At 47.5% G+C, this 26550-nt stretch overlaps 1 protein-coding gene across 7 annotated transcripts in view; it reads left to right on the top strand.

Annotated features, from left to right (window-relative positions):
• Positions 1 to 26550, top strand: part of rasal2 (RAS protein activator like 2) — a 61375-nt gene that overhangs the window by 34501 nt on the left and 324 nt on the right. For 3 of the 7 annotated variants that reach the window (XM_069722831.1, XM_069722828.1, XM_069722834.1), the window contains 14 exons: positions 6192 to 6298; positions 8327 to 8439; positions 15429 to 15582; positions 15952 to 16050; positions 16417 to 16971; positions 17522 to 17666; positions 18928 to 19072; positions 19681 to 19920; positions 20041 to 20242; positions 21971 to 22170; positions 22447 to 23431; positions 23535 to 23705; positions 23817 to 24019; positions 24187 to 24274. In XM_069722831.1, coding sequence (XP_069578932.1) covers positions 6192 to 6298; positions 8327 to 8439; positions 15429 to 15582; positions 15952 to 16050; positions 16417 to 16971; positions 17522 to 17666; positions 18928 to 19072; positions 19681 to 19920; positions 20041 to 20242; positions 21971 to 22170; positions 22447 to 23431; positions 23535 to 23705; positions 23817 to 24019; positions 24187 to 24274 — 3407 coding nt within the window. Of the gene's footprint in view, positions 1 to 3117; positions 3352 to 6191; positions 6299 to 8326; positions 8440 to 15428; positions 15583 to 15951; positions 16051 to 16416; positions 16972 to 17521; positions 17667 to 18927; positions 19073 to 19680; positions 19921 to 20040; positions 20243 to 21970; positions 22171 to 22446; positions 23432 to 23534; positions 23706 to 23816; positions 24020 to 24186; positions 24275 to 24528; positions 25258 to 26550 lie in introns of those variants that run through there. The other 4 variants (XM_069722833.1, XM_069722830.1, XM_069722832.1 and 1 more) reach the window with 4 other exon arrangements.

Genomic DNA, 26550 nt, shown 5'->3' with positions numbered 1-26550 from the left:
ATGATTAATCTCGCCCGTCGGTGTCGCCGCGCCCTGCAGACGGGCGCTTCCTGTCTGTCAGGTGCGTCCGCTGCTCTCGAAACTGTCTGATGACATCACACCCTCTCTCTCTCCCCCACTCGCTCCTTTTCTCGGCCACGTCACGAACTCCGCCCCCCTCCCCCCACCCCTGGTCGGGGTCAAAAGGTCGCGGCCGGACCGCCTCGGGTGACACTGAACATATTAACGTGCAGCCGGAGGTCTTTACTCCTGTGGTTGTTTCAGTGTAATGTTCCCTTTTTTTTTTTTTGTATTTTTTTTTTGTTTTTGGAGCGACGGATTTGTGTCATTTTGTGGGTTTTTTTTGGATTTAGATTCGATTGGATTCACGTTAGATTTTAGACTTCATTAATCCCACAGCGGCGAAATTTTGTCGTCACAGCAGCAGAGAATAACTAAAAGGAGCGCACGGTATGAAAACATTTACAAATACGTAGAAGATATAAGAAATAAAATAGATACAAAATTAATATTTTCAGAAAAAGAGAAGCGCAATGAATTTTGAATTCGACATAAAGTTGGAAGTTTTATGTCGGTGAAACAGCAAATGTTCTCATACATAAAAAAAAATGCGTGAAACCTGCGTTGTGTTTTTGCGTGTGTGTCCCCCGTCCACCCGTCCACCCTCCATAACTAATTACCATCACCGCTCTGACAGAAAAGCGTCCACACAACATTCATCATGTTGTCAAGCGAATAACTCGACCAGACTCTCTTCTCTCCCGCGCTAAAACTAATCAGCCAGATGTGAGCCGACAGATGTTCGGCCGGCTGCCGGAGCTCGTCGGTGGGACGCCTCGCGGGTCCGACGGGATTTTTTTTTTGATTTTTAAAAGTCAAAGCAAACAAAAGAAAACCTAGAAAACCTCCGCCTCAAATCTGCATCTAGGCACAAATCCCAAGACAAAGCCGTGTTGATATCAGAGTTCAGAAAATGTGATAAAAGAATCGAGACTATTTAAAAAAAAAAATAAAAAAATTGTACCTTAGTTTTTGTTTAAGAAAAATGTGCTGATGAGGACATTTTTAAAACGAACTGGTGGACCGACTCGCCGGTGGAGACGCCGTTTCCTGAATGACCTGGAACATTAACTTCGCCGCGCGACGTCCAACCGCTCGGCCATAAAAGTCCGATTTTACGACGTTTCTTGTTTGTTTTGTTGGAACCTTCGGTCACCGTCGCACTTTGGGACCTTTGATCGGTTTCCTTCGTCGGGGTTTGGCTTCGACGCGCACGTTGACGAGACGGAACGAAGAGAATACCGGCGGAGTCTCGCTTTGGTTTTTAAAAAAAAGAAAGAAAGAAAAAAAAAAGGTACAACAAACAAAACGGCGGAATAATTTCACTTCGAGTCTGAAGTTCGTAGTTTCTGTCAAACTGAAGTATCTGCTGGTCTCTTGAGTCCGTGACCCGGTCTGTGAAGGTCACGGTGTCGGACCAAAAAACGATTGATCGAGCCGAGTCTCCCTCTGATCAATATCTCGTTAGCAGCAGGAGGAGGAGGAGGAAGAGGAGGAGGAGGAGGAAGAGGGTGAAAACCTGAGCAGACTGAAGATAACTGATGATCGCAGAGCAAACGGTTGGTTTTGATATTTCCGGAAGCGGATGTTAAAGAGGAGGAAGACGTCTCGTTAGTCCGAGACCGGATACTTTAAACCGGCGCCCGTCACACTCGTTCGTTCGTTTGGTCAGCAGCGAGTCTGACAGGAAAACCAGTCGTTTTTATTTTTAGCCGCACGGAGGTTTCGAGTTCTGGGCTTCACCGGGTCGCCTTTTTTGTCCTTGAAAAACTTCTGGTGTGTTTTGCAGCAGCCGGGTTGAAAAAAAAACAGCCGAGGAAAGAGATTCCACCCATGAATTTATTCACAGCCATTGTCCGATATCTGCTGCGAATCACGTGGAAAAAAACAAACAAACAAAACACTTAACTCGTCATCGTCAGCAGCCTCGGGTGCATCTTCATCTGAGAAAATGCTGTTCTGCGCTAAAACCTGTAACCAGCTGCAGCTCCGTCGTGTAACGTCGGACCGTATGCGGTTCCATCTTGTTCGGGTTGATTACAGAAAGAGTGACTGGTAGCGACCGTGGCCCCGCCTCCCGCCCCTGTCCAAATGGAAGGCCACGCCCCTTCCGCTTCATGTAGCCTAGCCTGGTAAAACATTAGCGCCAAAAAAAAAATTACATTTTCTCTCTCCGCCGCCGCCTCCTCCGTAGACTGTATACAAAAATGGACGTTGTCTCCCGGTTTGGGAAAGAAAAAAAAAAATGAAGCTAAAGCAAAAGTGCTTTCATAGTGCAATACCGCTAAGGGCCACTAGGGGGCTAAAAACCTCTGGCTCCAATAGAGTCCTATTCAAAACGCATCGCGAAATACAAAGTCGATAAAACCCCCAACCGCGCTGAAAATAGTGTGATGCTTGTTGTTTTTTTTATTGTTGTTTTTTTTTTTTAATCTTAAAGTGAATCACTCACGCAGTTGATACGTGAACCCCCCAGAGTCGTGTCCCACATCAGTCGGCTGAGAGGAAACTTATTTAGTAATTGTCCTCCGAGCGGCAGCGATTAAACGCCGGAGGAAGAAAAGAAGAGGAAGAGGAAGAGTGAAGCTACAACTGAGCTGCTGCAGAGAGAGAGAGACAGAGAGACAGAGAGAGAGAGAGAGAGAGAGAGAGAGAGAGAGAGAGAGAGAGAGACAGAGGGGGGAGGAGGAGGGGTGTCTGCAGAGAGAGAGGAAAGAAGGAAGAAGACAGCAGAACAGTGCAGCTGGAGCGATTGATTGAATAAATGCGGTAAAAAATCAATGCTGAGAGAGAGAGAGAGAGAGAGAGAGAGAAGGGAGAGAGAGAGAGAGAGAAGAGAGGGAGAGAGAGAGAGAGAGAGAGAGAGAGAGAGAGAGAGAGAGAGAGAGAGAGAGGGGGATAGAATTACTGCTGAGTGGAGAGACAGGGAGGTAGAGATGGGAGAGGAGGGACCGTGAAGGAGGAAGAAGAAGAAGAAGAAGGAGGAGGAGGAGGATGCGGTGCTGAGGAGGAGGAGGAGGAGGGGGAGAGGCAGGTCGGGTTGGGGGTTGTGGGGGGGGAAACGCCAAAAGTGGAGGATGTTCAGGGGACGAAGACGGACGTTTGCAGCTTAACCTCATTGGCTGACAGGTGGCGGCTGTTTCGGCCAATCCCGTCTGACTCTCTCTCTCTCTCTCTCTCTCTCTCTCTCTCTCTCTCTCTCTCTCTCTCTCTCTGTGTGTGTGTGTTTGTGGGCGTGTGTGTGTGTGTGTGTGTCCTCTCCTCAGATGATGGGGAACAGCTGCGATCGAGGTACCGTCTCTCTCTCTCTCTCCCGCTCTCTCTCTCTCTCTCTCTCTGTATGTTTCTGTTCATGTCATGTGACCGACCCGTCATAACCCGGCTTCCTGCCGCATGTTGCCTCAACTTTGTCTCCGGTGGATGCAAAAACAAGCAAAAAAAAAAAAAAAAAAAAAAAAAAAAACAGAGGAGCGGTGATGGCGTCGTCGTCACATTTGGGACCATCATCGCTGCTCTTTTTTTTTCTTCTTTTTTTTCCCCTATCGTGTCTGTGTGTGTGTGTGTGTGTGTGTGTGTCTGTGTGTGTGTGTGTGTGTGTACGCATGAAAAAAGTTTGTCTCTCGCGGCGGCTGCATGCATGCAGCGTGCATCTCCCCGCTGCAGCTGGAAATCTGAATCCAGCAGTTAGTAGAAAAAAAAAAAGAAAAAGAAAAAGAAAGCTGCTGAATGCTGCTGCTGCTGCATGCTGCGTTCACTGTCGCCCGAAACCGACGCGTTTTTTTCCCCTCCTCCTCCACACGTCTTCATGTAGCATGTAAACATCATGTTAACAGCCGCACGTTGCCGAGTCGTCGATGCCCCCGTCTTCCTCCTCCTCCTCCTCCCCCCCCCCTCCTCCTCTTCCCCCCCGTCCGGCAGATGCCGGTTTAAGCAATCGATCCGCTGACTCCTGCCGATATCGGGGTGCTAATTCTCGCTCGGCGTTTAGCTGCCCGAAATTGCATCTGAAGGAATCGTTATCTTTGATTTAGCCGCTGATGAACTTCAGCTGAGACTCGGGTTGATTCGGGACTCGCCGGCCGTGTTTTTGTGTGTCGCCTTTTGTTTCTAACAGATTTTGAAGAAATCTTAAAGTGAAAAATTGTCTCCAAAGTATTTAAAAAAAAAAAAAAATCAGTTAACATTGGTCGGAGCTGGTTTTTTTTAATAATTTTTTTTATCTGAAGTCGTCGGGAGACGTTACACAGCTTTTAAAGTCGAAGTGAGACTCGACGGTGGATTGTTCTGCCAAAGGATTTTGAATTTTTTTTATTTTGTCGAGTCATCTATTGATGTTATCGTTATTACTGCCAACCACCGCTAGTGGTAAATCTTAAAAGTGCCAGTTCTGGGCAAGAAATTGGAAGTCTCGAAGGAAGGAGTCGGGTTTCAGGGACGACCCGGGACGAGATATTCTGTGGTCTGAGGAGGTCTAAAATTAAAGACCCCGAAGGCGCACCGACGGTGTGTTTCTGTGTTCTTGAGGACGTGGCCTCCCCCGTTAAGGCCTGTTGGCGTCGGGCGGCTAACGGTAGCAAAAGAAAGTGCTAACAGAAATATCAGTGAAGAAGAAGGGTCCGCGGAGGTCAAGGGGAAATTGTACTTTTTGTTTCACGGCAAATGTTATTCTGCTTTTTTCTTTTCTGGATATCTTTGGTGTTTTTTTGGACTGCTGGTCGGAAAAAAAAAAAAAAAAAAAAAGACATCTGGTGATGTCATTGAGGACATGGGGACATTCTGATGTACTTGTGAGGAAATCCAAAAGTTGATGTACATGGAGCGGGGGGGGGGGTGTCGTTTGTGAGTAATTGATTATTCGACAAAATTTTAAAAAAGCAGTCTGCAGATGAATTGATGACGAAAAAGAAAAGTTGGCTGACGAAGGGCTCGGCTGGTTGTTGTTGTTGTTGTTGTTGTTGTTTTCCCGTCCGACTCGTCGGCCCCGGCGAGGTCGATCGGTTCTGAGCAGCAGCTTTCGCTCGCGTCATCAGGACAGCCGTGTGTTCGTCCCGCCGTCCTTGACACACTTAGCCGTAACCTTCCCCAGACAGACAGACAGACAGACAGACAGACAAAACGAAACAACAACAGAGCGGCGCAGAGACGTCCCTCGCGAGTTAATCTCCGTCCTTCGTCCTCCGTCCTTCGTCCACACCGCAGCGGCGCCGTCCGACCGGGCGGTTTTTAGTCTCGTTTGGACGATAAGCGGCAACGTTCAGTCAAGTAAAGTCCGACTTTGAAGTTCAGGGGTTTCCGGATGTCTTAACCCCGATGCGCCACGTGGGGTTTATGATCTGTGAAGCCGACCTCGGAAACTGTTTTTGGTTCGGGAGCCGTCGCTTTAAGAAAAATACTCGACCGACTCCGGCCAATCAGATCGTCGTCGCTTCGCCGGGTCGGAGACGGACGACGAGTTGAAAAACCGGACGAGGTGGACGTTCTCGTGTGATATCTCGTGACTCCGGCTCAAAGCAGCTCAAAGATGTATCTACATACATTGGACGGGGTGGGGGGGGGGGGGTCATGACTCGGAGTCCAACATAATGTCCTTGGATGTCTTATTTTGTCTGCACGAGTCCAAAACAGAGCAAAATACCAAATTTGCTGTCCAAAAAAAACAACAAAAAACCAGCACATTCTCACATCTGAGAACCTTAAACCAAACAATTCTTTTACTTTATTTTTTTTTACTGATTCGTAAAATAGTTGGAGATAATTTTTCCTGTCCGTTGATTGACTAATTAATCGGCTTATCGTTGCAGCTCGGGCGCTGACCGGCGACGTGCCGCTACGAGCCGGGCTCCATCACGTTGGTCACCGGCGCCAAAAATTCAGTATTTCTTTTATTCGCCGGAGTAAAAGTCTCGCTGAGGTTCTCGCCTCGTGAAACTTTGTGAATTGACGTTGACGAAGTGCATCGATTGCTATTTCCGCTTTGAGTGAAGTTGTTTGAAGTCGTCATCGTTGAGGTCGTTGCTGCTTTGAGGCGACGAAGAAGTGATTCATGTTAAAAAAAAAAAAAAAAAGTATTTTTGAAGAAGCTTCGGGTCGCTCTAACGATCTCTCTCACTTTTTTTTTTTTGTCTCCGCAGACGTGTCTTCGGAGCGATCTCCGAGGAGGAGGAGCATCTCTGGTTTGGGGAGTTCGGAGAAGAGCGTCGCCGTCGACAATCCGAACTCGTCTCCGTTCAAAGTGCCGGTGAGTGAAAGTTCTCTAAAAAAAAAAAAAAAGTCGTATAATCTCTAGAACGTTTATTTTTTTTTTTTTTTTTTTTCATGCAGAAAATCAGAGTCGTACAGAAACAGTTAAAATAATACCGGTTCATTAGTACTTCTTTGTCTCCTCACTCGTACTGTGCAGCGTCGATAAAGGAGGCTCGGTTGAACTATATTTAGCCGACAGACGGAAGCAACTCGAATCTGAAAACGTTTCATCTTCGGCTGTCAGGAGTCCGAACACGACTCGCGTGTTTCTCTCTGAAGCGTTGTGATGGATGTTTAACGGCGTTCGGAGGTCAAACATCTGACAGCAGCAGTGTGAAGGGAGGTTCAGAAAACCTTTAAAGAAGAACATCAGGAGAAGTCTCAGGTCTCTAGGTCTCTAGGTCTAGTCCAAGTCAAGTCTTAAAGTGTTTAGAGGCGAGTCCATGTCAAGTCTTTAAAGGAGTAATACAAGTCAAGTCTCAAGTATCTAGGAGGTCGAGTCCAAGTTAAGTCTCAAGTATCTAGGAGGTCGAGTCCAAGTTAAGTCTCAAGTATCTAGGAGGTCTAGTCCAAGTTAAGTCTCAAGTATCTAGGAGGTCAAGTCCAAGTTAAGTCTCAAGTATGTAGGAGGTCGAGTCCAAGTTAAGTCTCAAGTGTTTAGAGGGCTAATCCGAGTCAAGTCTTTACAGGTCGGATCCAAATCATGTGTCTAGAAGGTTATTCCATGTCTAGTCTGTAGAGGTCTAGTCCAAATCAAGTCTCCAGAAGGTTAGTCCAGGGAAAGACCTGGTTGAGTCAAGTCTCAAGTCTTTAGAGTTCTAAGAGTTCCAAGTCACCTCTTTACAAATCCTCAGAGGGACAATTTAGGTCAAGTGTTTTAAGGGGAAGTGCAAGCCAAGTCTCAGGTCTTTAGAGAACTAGTAGAAGTCAAGTGTCCCTCTACAAATAAGCATTTATCAAATAAAACTAATTGTGATAAATGAAACTTTTTTTTTTTTTTTTTGCACTGGTTACTTTAGTTTTTATCTCTTGTTGTATCATTAATGGTGTGAAACAGAATAGTGACTTCTCTCAGGGAGTGCGTGTTGGAGCTTCACAGACGACAGCTCTCGGGTCGTCCTCTGAGGGGGGGGGTATTTTTAGTTTCTGTCAGGGCGTCTTCTTAGCGACTCGTCTTCCAGTAAATACCAACACGCTGGGAGTTCGTACAGCCCAGAAGGCGAGTGTTCAAGCAGTGAACATTTAAAAAAAAAAAAAAAAAAAAAGCACCATGGCGGTCGGTCCTTCCGGTCGCCGCTCCGAAACGCCGAACCCGAAATCGGCGATCGCTCCGATTCGCTAATCCACGGAGAGCGATGATCGCGATCGTTGGGCGGAGCGACGGAGGCCTTCGATTTTCTTAACGACGCCGGAGATATTTTGGACGCCGTTTTGAAGCGTTGCGGAGTCGGAGTCGCTGGCAGGATGGATTCTGTATTCTTGATGAGTTAATGGGAGCCAATGAGCCTGAAGGGAGTTTGTGTGTGTGTGTGTGTAGGGGGGTGGGGTGGGGGGTGGGGGGGGGGGGCAGAGGCGGAGATGCGTTTGAGGATATTAATATCTCAGGAAACGAGGCCGCTCACTTCCAGCGCTCGGCGCAGGGCTTTTTGTTGTGACAGAGGACCTGACGGTTGAAGGGGGTTTTTGATCAGAGTTTGATCGATATCAGCCGAGTCATGTGACCCGACCCGCCCTCTGCTGCTGCTGCTTTAGCAACTTTTGATTTTGGAGTAGAGTGTCGGGTGTTTGTCTTTCTTTTTTTGTCTTTTTTTTTTTTGTCCCATTCGTCCATCAGAGTAGACGATCGTTTTAAAGAGTTACCCCGTCACGTCAGCAGGAAATAGGTTCGCGCACATGTCGGACCACCAACCGGGGCCAAGAGGGCAACTGGCCCTGCTCAACTTCCAGGTCTGTGATGAAGTGTGGACGTCAAAAGTCTCATCTCCTGCCCATGTTTGCTTTTTTTTTTTTTTTTGTCCTTCAGGGCTTTTTCAGCAAACGCCTCAAAGGCTCCATCAAGAGGACGAAGAGTCAAACCAAACTGGACAGAAACACCAGCTTCAGACTGCCGTCGCTCCGGCCCGCCGACGCCGACAGGTAAACGTCTGATCCCTCCGAAAATTCTTTCACCACCGCATGATGGCGTTTCTCAAACTCTTCACATCTGACCGTGGGAGTTCATTCTTGGCCTCGGATCAGAAATTGAATAAATATTCTCTTTTGTTTTTCTTAGCTTTCAGTGAAGCTATAAAAAATAAAAAGTGAAGATTCAGTAAAAAAAAAAAAAAAAAAAAAAAAATACTATTGATTTGATATACTGGTGCTGAAGATATTTAATCAATATCTAGTCCTGATTAACATTCAGGTATCTCAGCCGTTACTGTGGACATCACACTCTGTTTTAACTATGGGGAAGTCACAAAAGGAAATGAAAATGATGTATGCAGAAAAAAAAAAAAAAAAAGTGCTCACACACCTCCATGTAAATTTCTTCTTTTAAATCACAGTGCACCTGGAAAATGTCTCTCATCATGTACTCGCTGTACCTAATAAACTGGCACGAAGTGTATATTTCCCATCAAAGACTATATATATATATATATATATATATATATATATAAAAAAGTCGACGTTGCTTCCGGGTTTGATTGACAGGCCCTGTGGTGAGTCGGGTTTTACGCTGCTGGTGGGCGGGGCGTAGTGTCCTCGGGTTCCCGATCGAGTCTGATCCGCCGCTCGCTCCTGCCCCAGCGCGTCCAAATATGGTCACTTCCTGTCTCCCAAACTTCGAGGCTTCGTCAAACCGGAGGGTGACGTCTCCGTGGAGTGCAGCCTTTCGCTTTGCTCGTGTCGTCCACTCGTCTCCTGTTAAGGCTAATTTCCTGCTCTGGTCGCTCTGCGTTTCCTCCAGTAATGAAGCCCAGCGTCCGTCTGTCTCGCCGCGTTTCTTTCTTTATCTGTCTGTCTGTCTGTCTCTGTCTTTTTCTGTTTTACGTTTGTCCATCTGCCCATGTCTGTCTGTCTCTTTCTGTCTGTCTCTGTCTGTAATATCAGTAAGGATGCTAAACCTCAGCAGACAGACAGACGGACAGACGGAAGGAGAGTTTAAATGTGTTTTAGCAGTTCTTTCTGCTCCTCCTCCTGTTTGACGGCGGTCATGGGTTTCTCCTCCTCCTCTTCCTCCTCCTCCTCCTCCCTCCATTAAGCCGCCCAACCTTCCCAGCACTAACTGGAGTTGTGTTTACTGGAAAGGCCGTCTCTCCTCTTCGCTGCTTCACTCAGTTTTCACTCTGCAGAGGTTTTGGTGTGTTCGTAAAGATAAAGTTTCCCACAATGTGTGTGTGTGTGTGTGTGTGTGTGTGTGTGTGTGTGTGTGTGTGTGTGTGTGTGTGTGTGTGTGTGTGTGTGTGTGTGTGTGTGTGTGTGTGTGTTTGTTTGCCGTTTACACACGTTTTTATGACGGAAACGACACACGGCAGCCCAACAAATTAGGCGAATAAACACAATTCGATGCCACGACTACCTCGCATGAACTCATCTTTTTGGTGAGTCAGCACGACTCAGCACGAACTAATATAGAGAGTTTAGAGGTCCTGAAATTGAAACAAAAAGAGCCCAAATGAAGGTAAACATTTAATGATGCTGCCTTTGAAACAGCAGTTAACTGTGTGTGTGTGTGTGTGTGTGTGTGTGTGTGTGTGTGTGTGTGTGTGTGTGTGTGTGTGTGTGTGTGTGTGTGTGTGTGTGTGTGTGTGTGACCTCCGTCTGCTTGTTCAGGGTTTTCTCTTTGGTGTGAAAGGAGATGGACTGTAATCAAGACCACAGAGACATGATGTGTAGACGCTTCATTCCCAGATGTCATGTGGCAGCCGAGTCTGTCGAGTCAGCGTTTTTCTTTTTCTTTCTCTCTCTCTCTCTTCTGACCGATGGTTCGATGACTCGGTGAATTTGTCTCCTGGTTTCACCTGTTCGCAGGAATTATAGCGTGTTCACGGGGGAAAATACATGGAGCACTTTGTTTGTTTTTGTTTCCCCCTCTCTCTCTCTGTGTGTGTGTGTGTGTGTGTGTGTGTGTGTGTGTGTGTGTGTGTGTGTGTGTGTGTGTGTGTGTGTGTGTGTGTGTGTGTGTGTGTGTGGTATGAGGATATTGATGCAGAGAGGGAGTGTGTACAGCTTTATAGTCGACAGAATGTCAGCCAGCTGGACATGAGGATAATGCTTTACACACACACACACACACACACACACACACACACACACACACACACACACACACACACACACACACACACACACACACACACACACACACACACACACACACCGAGCCTCTCTGTCACTCAGTCAGCTCTGAGCTCTAACTCCTGATGGATGGTTCGTCTTCTCTCCTCCGGAGAGCTCGAAAAGCTCAGCTCTCCAAAACGCTGAGATTCAGGTAGGCCTGTGTGTGTGCGTGTGTGTGTGTGTGTGTGTGTGTGTGTGTGTGTGTGTGTGTGTGTGTGTGTGTGTGTGTGTGTGTGTGTGTGTGTGTGTACTTTAGTACTGTATTAAACTGCATCTCTGCGGTCTGATTGGTCGGGCCAGAGTTTCTCCGCGTTTCCGAGACTTTTTCTTTCTTCCCATTAAACAGACTTTGTGGCTGGTTGGACGTTTGTAGAAGTTGTCGTTCATGTTTTGTTGTGTACGGTTCGTCCAAAAGAGGAAACTTAACATGCGAGACGTTTAAAAAAAAAAAATATATATATATATATATTCTGCTTTAAACCCTTTAGATGCACGCAGAACTTTCTATATGGAATTCATTCATTTTTTCCACTTGAATTTAATTTAATTTTATCAGATGATATGAAGCTCTGAGTAGCACAGCAGTTAAAAAAAAAATCTGTCCAGTTAAGTGTCCCGGGTAGAAATTCAGACTGAGAGTGAATACTTTTATGTAATTCCTCTGCTGCTGTGAACTCGCAGGACAAATTAGCAGCTCGTGAGGTCCGATGATCTCGGAGGGAAAAAAAACTCTGCTGGAAAACGGCGGCAGTTCAAGCAACAAAAAAAAAAAAAAAAAGTATTTGATATTTGCTGGAAACTTCATCCCTTGTTTGCTATCGAATATTAATCTGTGGACGGACCGTCTGCTCGGTTGCTTCGCTTTTCAAATGACTGCACGTAGATACGCTCGGTTTTAATCTCGCCTCATTTTATCTTTTTAATCTTCCACACGAGAACATTTTGTGTTGCGTGTTTCTGTTGTTTTTCTACTGCAGCATCGAGCCGTGCGTTTTACAGTAACCTGCTCTTGTTGTTTAATGGCGGTTAACAAACGGCTTCCAGGTGCATCACCGCCTCCTTGTGGCGCCTGTGAAAACAAGTGAAATAAGGCAAAAATGATAATCGCATAAACTATCTGCTTTTTTTCTTTCTTTTTTTTGTGTGTTTTTTTTGGCGACGTCTATTTGACAATTTATGACCCAGAGAGAGATTTCAGTGGCGCTCGGGGGAAGAGACTCAGCGGAGAGTGTCGACCTGAAGGTCAAAATGAAAGAAATAATAAGAAAAAAGACATCTTTTGACATCCTGCAGAGATGTCGGATCAATGACGGGACTTAAATAATACGAACCAGAACCAAAAACCAGAACCACGTATACAACCGAGTGTCAAACAGACCTCCAGTTTCCTCTAAATCTAATTTTCCTTCTTGCTTTGGTGGAACACGAAACACAATAAACTTGATTGAAAATAAGGGTGCAGAAAATTAACACGCAGCAGGAAGTGTCATCTTCCATCGCTATTACACAGTTTTATACCAAAAAAATGGTCCATTTGTAGAAGATGCAGTATCTTGTGTGTGTGTGTGTGTGTGTGTGTGGTCAGAGTTCAGTACTGTAAGTGCTTCCTCCTCCTCCTCCTCTTCCTCTGACAGCAGAATGGATCAGGTTTCTGTCCTAATGCAGGAGACCAGCCCTTCCTGACACTGTGTGTGTGTGTGTGTGTGTGTGTGTGTGTGTGTGTGTGTGTGTGTGTGTGTGTGTGTGTGTGTGTGTGTGTGTGTGTGTGTGTGTGCGTGCACGTGTGCGCGTGCACAGGTTTTATCCGTCCCCTCTGACTGTTATAAAAAATATTTCCTGCCCTCATGAAACAGATTCTCAGTGTTTAGTTGGTGGAGCGTTGCGGCTGCAGGTCACGTGATCAGACAGGTTTTCCTCTCCCCCCGTGTGCGGGAACCGGCAACTGTATATAAATGGCGGCGCGGCGAGCGGTGACTTCACACGTCTTTGTTGTATTAAAGAGAGCTGGACTCAAAAAGATGGCGAGCGCTCGCTTAAAACGAGCCCAAAACAAATGTGTAGCTTCTGGGGGAGTTTTTGCCTGCACGTTGCACTCGCACATGCTCATTTGTGCTTCACTTGCTGGGCCCCGCCCACATGTTCCCCGCCTGGGGCAATACGAATTTACATTGGGATGGATAAAAAATTCCTTCACGGATTAAATATTTATGATAAAAAAAAAAAAAAACATCAGAGGTGTCTCTCGGTGGTCTGGTTTTATATAATACTTAATTTTTCATTGCAGTACCGCGAGTGACCACCGGGATAAATTAGCAGCAAAGAGTGAGTGGCGCCGCCGTGTCAGCTGGATTAATGCATTCATGGTTTGAAGAACAGAGTTGCAGCTTCTGGTCTAAATCATCTTTTTTCTGTTTGGACCTTCCAGATACCAGATAATTCAATTCAACTTTATTTATATAGTATATATAATATTATTATATATAATAATTTATTATGTTAACAGAAGTCTGAGACGAGTTCAGCCGAATTTAGTGATTGAGACTTGTTGAAAAGGGATTTAGGGACTGAAGTTGAAAGCGGGGATTTTTTTTTTTTTTTTTTTTTTTGAGCCAGTACTTTAGTGGTCATTACTGGAATTGCACTATAAGCCGATTGTTTTGCCCTCCGATAGTCTCGGCTCGGCGGGCGGTGCTCTCTGAAAGTCCAGGAACGTTCAGTCTGGGTCAGAGCCGGGCTGAATGTCACCGACTGGTCACGTGCAGCAGCTTTTTTTTTTTTTCACTCAGCAATGCTTTGCTGGTAATTTGTCTGGTTAGGATGGAGAGATTTTACCACTGTTGATCAGACGATGAAGTCCAGGCTTTCTGGTTTTTTTTTTCTCCAATATATACGAGTAGACACATTTTAATTTTTTTTATTTTACCAGGAACTCCCATTGAGATCAAAATCTCTTTTATACATAGCGGCCGTACAAAATACATCATACACATGTACAAAATCCTCACCAAAAAAAAGGCAACATTTTTTTTATCAAATTTATTTTAATCTTTGAATCATCAATTTAACTTCAATAAAAGATGTAAGATTTAAAAAAAATAAGATGAATGTAAGAGGTTTTAGTTCGACGGTCGAATCTGATTGGTCGGCGCATTTACTGCTGTTAAACATGCCTGATGTCACCGCATCAGTGGTGATCTCAACCCGCTAATCCGCGTTTACATAACCCAATTGACACAGCAGGGATTATACACACACACACACACACACACACACACACACACACACACACACACACACACACACACACACACACACACACACACACACACACACACACACACACACACACACACACACGTTTCCATCCCTTCAGAGGACACCTGAACTACAAAACCCAACCTTCCTCTGTAAACAAGTATTCAGAGCGAACCGAGGATGGATCTCCTGAAAAACATTCAGGTTCCCCCCCCCAATAATATAAATATATATAATATTATATAAATATTTTTTAAAAAAAAAAATTTAAACTGGAATTTCTTTTGGAAGTGGAGCGAGTCAAAGTCGAATCGTCCTCGGCTGGAAGCTGCTCTTCATCCTCCGGTGTGACCATGGAAACACGAAACCGGCAGCGCCCTTCATTCGGGATTATTAATCTGCCGTCAAGGACGAAGATGACATTTTAGGGATGAGATTTTCAGAGTGCAACAACATCGGCGGCAAGTTTAAAAAAAAAAAAAAAAAAAAAAAAAACGGCAACAAAACACGACTCCGATCTTACTGTTTGTATTTGTTTTTTTTTTTTCCACTGTAGTGATTGAAAATGCTGCAATTTAGTGATTAATGAAAGCGTTTGCACGTGCGCAGTAAAACCTCATCTGTAAATGCAAGTCAGAAACACGATAACATGATGCATCAGATCCTAATAATCCTTTTAAATCGGGCCATTAGTCTCATTTTTGATTATTTCCTCATTGCGCTGATTCATCGTTTTTTTGGTCTGCAACGTGTAATAAAACAATTTTGTCCGACCGAATGTAAAAAAAAAAACAACAACCTGAAGCATCTCTTTCCGATCACATCCGACAAAGAAGAAGAAGAGCAGCAAATCTTCAAACCCTTCAATCAATAACTTGATAAACTAGTTGCAGGCGAAGTTTCTCTCGATCGTCAATATTCAATATTCAAGTCTTCGTTCTGAATGGAAAAAGAAAAAAAAAAAAGTTTATTTTTGTAAACAGTTTCTTCTTCTTCTGCTCATAAAGCTGCGTCTCTCTCTCTCCTGAGACGGGTCCGTAGTTGAAACACCTGCCTTGCTCCTTTTCTGCGTCACACTCCGCTGCCTAGCGCCCCCGTTCCCCTCCCGGCGGATGTTGTTGCCGCGGAAACGTTCCCGATTGGCAGTCCCGATTGGACTTTTGTTTACCGCCTGTCCCGGACAGCAGGGGGGAAGCCTCGATTAAAAGGCTCGCCGCTCGAATCGGCGCCGCTCTCGGTGAACGGAGGGGGTCGAGGTGGGAGGACGGAGAAGGGTGGTGGGGGGGGGGAGAAGGAGGGAGGGAGGTCGAGGGCCCGGGAGGAAGGATGCTCTGGGGAACCCCCCTCGCCTGGCTGTGCGGTTGTTTTCCGTAGGTATTGCTTCACTGTTGGCGGCGGGCGGTCGAGGCTGAAGGGCGTCTCGTCGACGTCCTCGCAGCCTCCTTTCTTTTTTTTTTTACCTCTCAAACATCCCCGTGGAGCCCCTTCAACTAACTCGGCCATTTCTGTTTTCGTCGGGCCCCCCCCCCCCCTTCCCTGTCTTCCAGATCTCGCGGTCTTCCCAAGCTGAAGGAGTCGAGCTCCCATGAGTCTCTACTGAGTCCGTGCAGCGCTGTGGAGGCTCTGGACCTGAGCATGGAGGAGGACGTGTTCATCAAACCGCTGCACAGCAGCATTCTGGGACAGGAGTTCTGCTTCGAGGTAACGCACACACACACACACACACACACACACACACACACACACACACACACACACACACACACACACACACACACACACACACACTGAAACACACGTTGACTGCAGCCTCACGGGGACTTTCATCAGAGCAGGAAAAGTGTCCTCTGAATTGCGTTTGGCTGCTTTCTGCTGTTTTTTAACGATACGTTTTTTTGGTTTTTTTTTTGCTGCTTTGCTGTGATTTGTTATTTTTGGGAGAGGAAGAAGTAAAAAATAATCCATTACAAGTCAGCGTTACCTTTATGTAGCAGTTAGGTTGGATGTGATGGTGTGTGTGTGTCCCCCCTCCCCCTTCCCCTCCCTCTCCCCTCCCGCCTCACCTCTCAGGTGACGTACTCGGGCGGCAGCAAGTGCTTCAGCTGCACGTCGGCCTCGGAGAGAGACAAGTGGATGGAGAACCTGAGGAGGACGATTCAGCCCAACAAGGTGAGACGACATCCAACGAAACTGAACTGCTGGTCTGTTCCAGTCTGGATTAGTTCTGGTTCTAGTCTGTTTTATAAAACATGTTTTTTGATAATTTGCTGCTAAATTTTGCCAACCGGCGCAGCTGAAAACAGATTTTTAACTATTTGGAGCGTCGGTTGTTCACATCAAAAATGAACACGTATGCGAGATGCAATACATACAGATGGCCAATGAGGGCGGTGTAGAGGCGGTATGGAGATTCAGGGAACTGCGAAACTATAAAAGTCCGAGGCCGACGGCGTGTGATCGCTGACTCGGCAAAGCGGCGCTCCCTTTGATTGTCGCAGTCTTTATTTAATAAAAAAAAAATGTGTGTGTTTCCAGGACAACTGCCGACGGGCGGAGAACCTGCTGCGGCTGTGGATCATCGAAGCCAAAGACCTGCCGCCGAAGAAGAAGTACTTCTGCGAGCTGTGTCTGGACGACGTCCTGTACGCCCGCACCACCAGCAAGACCCGCCACGACAGCCTGTTCTGGGGCGAGTACTTCGACTTCTCCGGCCTGCCCGCCGTGCACAGCATCACCGTGCACATCTACCGCGACGTGGACAAGAAGAAGAAGAAGGACAAGAACAACTACGTGGGCCTGGTCAACATCCCCGTGGCGGGCGTGACGGGCCGGCAGTTCGTGGAGAAGTGGTACCCGGTCAGCACGCCCACCACCAGCAAGGCCAAAGCGGGGGGGCCGTCCATCCGCATCAAGTCGCGCTTCCAGACCATCTCCATCCTGCCCATGGAGCAGTACAAGGAGTTCGCCGAGTTCGTCACCAACAACTACACCATGCTGTGCTCGGTGCTGGAGCCCGTCATCAGCGTCAAGAACAAGGAGGAGATGGCCTGCGCGCTGGTCCACATCCTGCAGAGCACCGGCCGGGCGAAGGTCAGAGTCCACCAAACAAAACAAACACTGTTCTAGAATCACTCCGAACTTTTTTGATTATTAATCGACTATCGGCGGTAAAAACAAAAACAACAACAACAAAAAACGAAATAAAGAAGAATGAAAATATATGTTGGTTAATTTTTTTTTTATGAGAACGATTATTTCGAAGATTCGCTTATCTCTCTACACTCCGATCCTGCACGAGGAGTTCGACACCAGACGGTGAAGCTTAACGTAAAGACTGGAAACCGGTTCAAAAAAAAAATCTGCTTGTCAGTCGTCTCTTCTACGAACACTAGGAGCAAAAATTTTGAACTTTTCCTTTAAAAAAGCATCGTGGAGTATTTATTTGTGGGAAATCCGCTCAACAAAAACGAAATGACACTCCGTGGCCAAAAGTATGCGGACGCCTGTTTATTTAGTTGTAAAGAAACTTGGAGACTTTAGATTTGGGTCTAAAAAACAATTCAAAACAGTTGCTGGTCAGTTGGATGAAGATACCACGACCTGACCTCCTCTTCCTTCTCCTCTTCCTCCTCTTGTTCAGGACTTCCTGACGGACCTGGTGATGTCGGAGGTGGATCGATGTGCCGACCACGACGTCCTGATCTTCAGGGAGAACACGTTGGCCACGAAGGCCATCGAGGAGTACCTGAAGCTGGTGGGACAGAAGTACCTGCACGACGCACTCGGTGAGCCCCCCCCCCCCCCCCCACACACTTTTTATTACCAGATATATCAGGAAAAACAAATACAAAACAGAATCCAAACCAATTTAATGGTTTAGTGGAAGTCCTGTCACTAATATAACATATTACAGAGCTGCACATGTTTATATTTACATTCAATGAATGTACGTTATTGTTATTCTGAACTTTTTACCGTCTGTCAATGGAAACTCTCGCTTCATTCGTCCAGCAAAATCAGTTTTTCAATTTCTCGTCAAAATGTCGTCTAAATGATTAAATCCACCTCCGCTGCTCCAGAAACGAAAAAACTCGTTCTCTCGCAGACGCTGACATCAAAATGACCAAATTTGAAATGCTCTTTGCTTATATGAAATGCCGTATTATTTATACTTCCACTGGATACAGAAACGTTCAAAAGAAACATCAAAACATCCTTCTGTAAAAAAACAACAACAACAACAACCCAACTCTTATTTTCCACTTCCTCCACCTTTTAAACCTTTTAGAAAATATCACAAACATTTTTTTGACGACAAATATAAATAAAAGGTACAAATAACGGTTCATATTTTATTCGAACCACAGAAATTGAACCTAAAATAAAAGCTTCATTTTTCAGTTTAATCGCTGAATTGTCTATTAATGAAAATATTGTGCGTATAATTTATGAAACTTGAGAGGCAGTTTAAAGTCTCGTGTTTTTTTTTGTTTTTGTTTTTGTTAGATGTCTTGAATTGTAACATCCGTGATGTTGAGCGATGAAGATGATGCCGCGGAGTAAAGCTGCTGCATCATCTTCCTCCTCAGCGTGACTCCGCTCGGTTCGGAAAGATCTGAAACGTTTCGCGGAGAATAAAGAAGCCGAAAATAGTTGAGTGTTTGACAGAAGGAGGACGTTTTTCAGACCCGCCGAGACCCGCCGTCTCTTACCCAACAAACAAACATCCACTTCTATCGTCTCAAAACTTTTATCGGCGACGACACGCACTCAAACAGTTCACCAGCTCAACTCCTCGTTGGTTTATTTATAGGTCGGTATTTTAGAAATAGGTGATGAGCTTCCTGCGGTGTGTTTAAGTGAAAGAAATAAATGTTATTTTAATGATTTGTGTCTTTCGAATAGATTTTTTTTTTCTTCTGTGTTTCACGTTCGGAGGACTTTACGACCGCGCCTCGTAGCTGGGATTTATTGTTTTGTTTTTGTTTTTTGTACACGTGTAACGTGAACGTTTTTCTGTCCGTCTGTATGTCCGCGTGCCTCCAGGTGAGTTCATCAAGGCTCTCTACGAGTCGGACGAGAACTGCGAGGTGGATCCCAGTCGATGCTCCGGCAGCGATCTGGCCGAGCACCAGAGCAACCTGAAGATGTGCTGCGAGCTGGCTTTCTGCAAGATCATCAACTCCTACTGGTAGCCCAGGGACACACACACACGCACACACACACACACACGCACACACACATGCACACAAGGCCACCCTTTAATTTGAGAGCTTCATGTTGTTGTTGTTTTTTTTTTTATTAAAATCTAAATTCAAGTGTTTTTCAAGCTATTTCATACATTTTTTAATTAGATTTTTTTTTTTTGTTGCCCTTTACAACCATTAAATATTTAAGATAATCCCGGTGAAACCTCGAGGTTGGGTCTCTACTGCACTCCATTATTCTTCACCTTATCTCCCTCCTCTAAAGTCAACCTCCACACTCTTTCTTGAACACTTTGAATTTATCCCAAATGTGGTTTAAGCCCGTTTAAAATGTCTTGAAATCATTTGAAGGAATCCTTTAAAAATCCCTTCAAACTTGAATCGCTGTAAATTCAGAACCGCTTAGAAAGCTTTTGAAGTTAAGTTGTTTCGAGGGGATTCACTGCCTGGTTTTTCAAAGATAAAATAAAACATTTGAAGGATCCCCGTGGATTTGAAATAAGGTGTTTTCGGGGTTTAATGAAGCCCTTCATCGTCTGAAAGCGGACCAGAAACCCCTTTTTTCCTTCGCTTCCTTCCCGTCTCGCCGCAGCGTGTTTCCTCGGGAGCTGAAGGAAGTGTTCGCCTCGTGGAAGCAGCAGTGCGTCGCCCGCGGCCACCAGCAGGACATCAGCAAGCGCCTGATCAGCGCCTCGCTCTTCCTGCGCTTCCTCTGCCCCGCCATCATGTCGCCGTCGCTCTTCAGCCTGATGCAGGAGTACCCCGACGACCGCACGTCCCGCACGCTCACGCTCATCGCCAAGGTCATCCAGAACCTCGCCAACTTCGCCAAGTGAGTGCGGCCGCGAGCTTGAGAGGAGGGGAGTGGGTGGAGTGGGTGGGGGAGGGGGGAGGTGTCGTAGTCTCCAGGGCGCGCTCGATTTGACGAAGCCGCTCCGCCCTCCTCCCGCAGGTTCGGCAACAAGGAGGAGTACATGGCCTTCATGAACGACTTCCTGGAGCACGAGTGGGCGGGGATGATGCGCTTCCTGTCCGAGATCTCCAACCAGGAGACGCTGTCCAACACGCCGGGCTTCGAGGGCTACATCGACCTCGGCCGCGAGCTGTCGGTGCTGCACGCTCTGCTGTGGGAGGTCGTCTCCCAGCTGGACAAGGTAGAGACGCGCCGGACACCCGTGTGCGTGTGCGTGTGTGCGTGTGTGCGTGTGCAGTGCCGATAACCAACTCGCACGGCGTGCAGGTTCACAGTTTCTCCAGTTTTCCACCTGAGACGTTGAATTTTGCGACACGGACACCGTTTACTTTTTTTTTTTTTTTTTTGGTCCCTTAGCTCCGCCTCCCCAGTGACATCACGTGTGGCCATGTTCTAACCCAGCTTGTATGACACCCCGTTACCCCCTCGGCGATCCGATCACAAGCGGTCGGCTCTTTAAGTTCAGGCGTGAACGGACTCGGGACCTTTCTTTTGAAGGACCGCCCTACTTCAAACTGAAGCTGCTTCCGGGTTTATTTTTTTTATTTTTTTTAATAAGTTTACCTCGTCTGTAATTTCTGTAATTTTCTCGCACAGTTCGTTTATCCGGCGCGGCGCAGCGCCCGACCCTCTCAAAACCCGCCGGGGATGTCGAAATAATCTGAAGGCTGAAACCGACGCGACCTGGTCGAGTCCTGACGGTTCAGGTTGTGAATTACAAACAAGACGGAGCGTTTAAAAAAAAAAATAAAAAAAAAGAAGAAGAAATCTCGTTGCGTTAAATATCCGTTGCTACGACTACGTGTTAATTTACTTGTGTATTTACGTGAAGATTGTTCGCAGTGTAGAGCAGCGAAGTGAAACCAACACGATGTTAGTTTAGTAACTTTAGTAACAAACTAAAAGGTCTCAACGTCAAATGAAGCAAAAATAAAACGCGAGGAGCTCTGAAGTATCGCACGAGTTCAGCTTCAGTCTGAATTGATGAGAAGAAACTTCCTGTCGAACTTTCTTCTTCGGCGCCTCCCGCAGGATAAAAAAAAGGGTCGGAGCGAGGGAAAAAAATAAAAAAATCAATCTTTACATTTAATCTACATTTCCTCTCGCCGGTGTTGCGTCCGGCTCACCGAACAGGAAGTGACCTCACGCCCGCGCGGCGTCGGGTTAACGACGTATCGATCAGAGATTAAGAAAACCGATAAAACACTTTAACTGCTCCTCGTTAACCCAACGTCTGGAGGAGCGTCTGAGTGAGTGGGTTATTGATCAGGTGATCGGTCGTCGTTCGGTGCGTGCGCGCGTGCGTGTGTGTGTGTGTGTGTGTGTGTGTGTGTGTGTGTGTGTGTGTGTGTGTGTGTGTGTGTGTGTGTGTGTGTGTAATGTAAACACTGGATGATGTAACACAGGTCACCTCAGTTCATTTAACCACACTAACGCTGCGTGGCTGAACATCACGGCATGGCCTGAACTCACCACCCCACCCACCTCCTCCACCCATCTGCCTGCCCTCTCCACCCCCTCCCCCCCCTCCCTCCCTCCCCCCGTCGGAGCTCGATCTCAGCATGACTCTGCCGTGTTCGATGTGGTTCTGTTCAGTAGAAGCATGTTGTTCGACTTTATTTTTTGTTTCCATTAAGTTTCCCTCATGGTTTTTGTTCCTCCTCTCCCCCCCCTCCTCCCCCCTCCCTTCTGTTCACTTCCTGTCTGTTGCCACCATGTTGGTTTTTGCTTTCCCACCACCACCGCATCCTGGTGCTTCCATTCAAACCGCACACACACACACACACACACACACACACACACACACACACACACACACACACACACACACACACACACACACACACACACACACACACACACACACACGCACACACACACACACACACACACACACGGCGACCCACAGGGTGAAAATTCCTTCCTGCAGGCCACCGTAGCGAAGCTGGGCCCGCTGCCGAGGATTCTGGGAGATATCTCCCGCTGCCTGTCCACGCCGACGCCCGTCCAGCAGCAGCTGAGGCGCTTCCAGGACCACAGCTCCGCCCACAACATCAGCGGCAGCCTGTCGTCGGGGTTACAGCGGATCTTCGAGGACCCGGCCGACAGGTGACCAATCAGCTCGGAGAACCGGTGTTGGGTTGTTGTTGTTTTTAAACTTCGTGATCAAACCTCGACAACATTAACAGACGTGTTGGCCGACGACCCGCCGACAGACGGACGATAACAAATAAAAATGTTTAAAGGAAACGTCGTTGCCGTGTTACATCTACTTCCTGTTCCTCCGTCTGCTTCAAAGAAGACAGCACTTCTGTTTTGTTTTAAGTTTCTTCTGTTCATTTTACTGAAACACCGACTCTAACGTGCGCGTGTCACTTCCTGCAGCCGCAGCGACGTGCGCAGCCTGCAGTCCCCGGTCGGCGACCCGGTGGAGGGTTACGGTCGAGGGCAGCGCCCCCTGCTGGCTCATCGTCATCCCTCGGCCCACGGCAGCTTCTCCGACCAGGAGGAGCGGGACGGCCCGCTGCCCAACGGCCGCAGCGTCTCTCTGGTGGACCTGCAGGACGCTCAGATCCCGCACGGCCCCCCGGGGCCCCCGCAGCACCACGAGGCCCCGCCCCGCCTCGGCCGGGCGGGCTCCCAGGCCTCCGTCGGACCCGGCCCGCCGCCGCCGCCGCCGACGATCTACCCCCACTCCAACCCGCTGACGCCCCAGCCGGCGCCGCATCAGATCAAAGCCCCGCCCAGAGACGGCCAGCCGCAGAGCGCCCCGCAGGTGAGGCGGCCGCTGCACCCGTCGCTCAGCCAGCAGCGCAGCCTGCAGCCGCTGTCCTTCCAGAACCCCGTCTACCAGCTGAGTAACCCCGCCCACAGCCTGTCCACGCGCTCCGCCCACTCGCTGCGGCAGGACTCCAGCTCCGAGAACCTGAGCACCGAGAGCTCCCACAACAGCCACAGCAACTCCGACGACTTCGGCAGCCAGGTGGGGGTCAAAGGTCGCGTGCCGTCCAACGGCAGCCTGGACGAGGCGGGCGGCGGGCGGAGCGCGGCGGGCGACGAGGGCTCGGCGCCGCGCCGCCACGCGCCGCCCGACCTCCCGCCCGGCGCCGCCACGGCGGTCGCCGTCCCGCGTCAGAGCACCACGGCCGGCACCGCCCACATCGTCAAGGTGGAGCAGCAGAGCCGGGGAGGGGGCGGGGCCAGGACGCCGCGCTCCCTCCCGCAGAGCGCCTCGCTACGCAGCAGCAGCAGCGCCAACACCGAGCCGCCGCCCGCCGCCGCCGCCGGCCCGGCCAACCGCCAGCAGTCCAGCTGCTCCGGGGAGAACGCCGCTCCGCCCCCGAGGAGCGCCGCCAAGCCGCCGCCGCAGGTACTGCAGACGTCCTCCTCCTTTGGTTTGTTTTTTTTGCCGAAGCTGCTTCTGTCTTCTGGGTGAGTCGTTTGTGATGATGTGATGATGCTGCTGTGTGCAGGTGGCGTCCCCGGTGGAGGCGGTGGCGATGTCGCCGGTGGAGAGGACGGCCGCCTGGGTCCTCAACAACGGCCAGTACGAGGAGGAGGAGGAGGAGGAGGCGGCGGCGGCGGCGGCGGCGGCGGGGGGCGGAGGAGAGAAGAGCCGAGAGGAGGCCAGGAACACCGAGAAGGTAGAGAACCGACCGAGACAAACATCCGGGTTTCAAAGTACACAAACGAATCCCACGTTTCTACGTAATTTACCTCCTCCTCCTCCCTCCTCCCTCCCCCCTCCCTCCCAGTACGAGCTGGAGATCTCCCGGCTGAAGGAGCGCCTGCGGGTGTCCGGCCGCCGCCTGGAGGAGTACGAGCGGCGGCTGCTGGCTCAGGAGCAGCAGATGCAGAAGCTGCTGCTCGAGTACAAAAACCGTCTGGAGGACAGCGAGGAGCGACTGAGGAGGCAGCAGGAGGAGAAGGACGGCCAGATGAAGAGCATCATCTGCAGGTGGAATCAGAAACCGCACGGGACGGGCGAAAAGAGGGAAAGGCGAGGGAGTTGACAATCGTGTGTGTGTGTGTGTGTGTGTGTGTGTGTGTGTGTGTGTGTGTGTGTGTGTGTGTGTGTGTGTGTGTGTGTGTGTGTGTGTGTGTGTGTGTGTGTGTGCTCGGCAGGCTGATGGCGGTGGAGGAGGAGCTGAAGCGGGACCACGCCGAGATGCAGGCGGTGATCGAAGCCAAGCAGAAGATCATCGACGCTCAGGTACAGACGGTGACGTCACAGCTGTCAACTCGTCGTCGTCTCCCGAAGTAGAAAACCAGAAAACGGGAAAGAAACTCGTGTTTGTTTCAAGTTTTTAAACAAAAACAAACAAAAAAAACATCAGAAAAAAACATCAGAAAAAAAAAAAGAAGAAGTTCTGTAACGTTTTGAACGTCGGTCCTGAAAGTCGGCAGCTTTATTTATTATTATTTTTTTTTGAAAGCAGCTTCTCATCGTCTCTTCACTGATTTCAGGTCAGTAACGGACGTGAAATAAACCAATCAGGCAAGTAGAGTGTAGCCCCGCCCCCCTCTGCCTCTTCCACCTCCACCTCCACCTCCACCTCCACCGCTGTTTTATTTGATTTATTCATAGAAAGGAAAAAGGGGGGGGAAAAAAAATCGCCGTCGACGACACGCCTCACGCCTGTTCCTGTTCCTGTTCCTGTTCCTCCGGCCAATCAGAGAGCAGACGCAGCCGGAAGTTGTTTATTTTTATTTATTTATTTTTTTTTAGGAATGAAGAGATTTCTTTTCTCAGGAAGGACTTTTAAATTCAAACTCGTGTGATCCAGGTCTGTTAAAACTCAACCCGTCGGCGCCCTCTAGTGGACAGACCGTGTGTCCACGGTGTCCTTCAGCAGAGACGACAGTGGAGACGCTTTGATTTTAATGCCTTTTTTTAATCTGCGTCCGATTCGGCTCTTCAGGGGAAAGTCAAGAGGAAGCGGGACGTCCTGCTCTTTTATGATCTCATCTATTAGTTCCTTCGACGTTCCATCGTCAGGTTTTCCCCTGAAGATCCGCGTCGGGAGTTTAAAAAGTCCGTTACGACTCTCACGTCTCCTTTTCAAATTCCAAGAAGTGTCCCGCCGTCAAAGTCTCGGTCAGAAAACGTAGACGCGCTCGGACCCGGTCGACGTAACCATGGAGACGTTCGTTTAAAGGAACTTGCAGGTGTGTCGGCGTGTTGCGGTCCCGAGCTGGTTTTTTTATTTCCGTTTTGGCTGCAGACCCCCCCCCCCCCCTCTCCCCCCACCACACACACACACCCCCCCCCCCCTCCCCCCTCCAAACCACCAGAGCTTCCAGTTCGCTCTCTTTTCAAAATAAAACGAGGTGTCAGGAGGTTTTAGAGTCAGAGGAGACGACGTTGGACGGTTCAGACTTCCTGCTAAACTTCGCAGCACCGTCGACAGCTTCACTTTTTCATTTTTTATTTTGCTGGGTGTAGGTTGTTGTTGTTGTTGTTGTTGGTTTTATTTTTTGGGCTGTTGTTTACACCTTTGGCTGCCACCCTCCCAACTTCCTGTGGACGTTTTTTTTTTTTTTTTTTCACTCCTCACTGCTGTCGGGTCAAAACCACGTCACCGCTTCTCTGAAACTGTTTGTTTAAAATGTGATTAAGGGTTGTTGTTGTTGTTGTTTTTGTTTTTTTAAGGGAAGTTCAGAATCCAATAAAATAAGTTGAAAGCCGTTGATGAATTTAAACCTTTAGAAAAAATTTAAAAAAAGGGTCTTTATTTCTTAATTAATCCTTAATCTTACCAAAACTTTCAGGGTTTTTCATGTTGAATCGTGTAAATCTGCAGGTCAAAGCCGCTGAATGGAGTCTGGATGAGAATAAACCAAAATCACTGAACTGTAAAAACACTTTAAATTTGTTGGTAAAATTCTCTTAATTAACTGATCCATCAATTTCTATCTTTTCTTTTTTTTTTTGCTGGTTGGTCATTTATTTCCTTCCATTAAATAAATCCTGTAAATGTGACATTAATCCTATAAAACCTTCTAATCTATTGAAAACCATTAAAACGCCCAAAAAAACAACAACAACATTATAATCAAGTATTTTGATCCACTTGTAAAGTGTCAATTTTCTTTCTCTTAAAATGGATGTTAATGTTATTAATAATCAATCTTTACACCAGGAAGCTGGAAAAGTAAAATGTTTCATTTCTGTCATTTCCTCCTCCAGGAATTAAGTTTTAAATCGAAGTCTTCCAAAAACTGATTTCAGGTGTTTTCAGGGGTAAATTAAGGGTTAACTTTTTATACTTGGTTTTGAAATCCCCTTTTTTTTTTTTTTTTGGTTTCTCTTTCTTTTTTCAATCGAGTTATATTCTATTTGTTAATCTTCTTTTTCCTGCAGTATTTTTTTTTGAAGCATTTTTCAGTGTTTCTATGAAATGTGCTGTCGAGAAAGTTAACTCTGATTTAAAGGATTGTTTTTGCTGTTCGATAACCTCACGAGGAAACTGAATCTCGCAGTGTTGG

Source organism: Brachyistius frenatus, unplaced genomic scaffold, assembly GCF_029030835.1.
Source record: "Brachyistius frenatus isolate BFR_SWC_R1_liver_20210118 unplaced genomic scaffold, ASM2903083v1 Contig_306, whole genome shotgun sequence".
NCBI classification, from domain to species: domain Eukaryota; kingdom Metazoa; phylum Chordata; class Actinopteri; family Embiotocidae; genus Brachyistius; species Brachyistius frenatus.
This window is presented reverse-complemented; position numbering and strand designations above follow the sequence as displayed.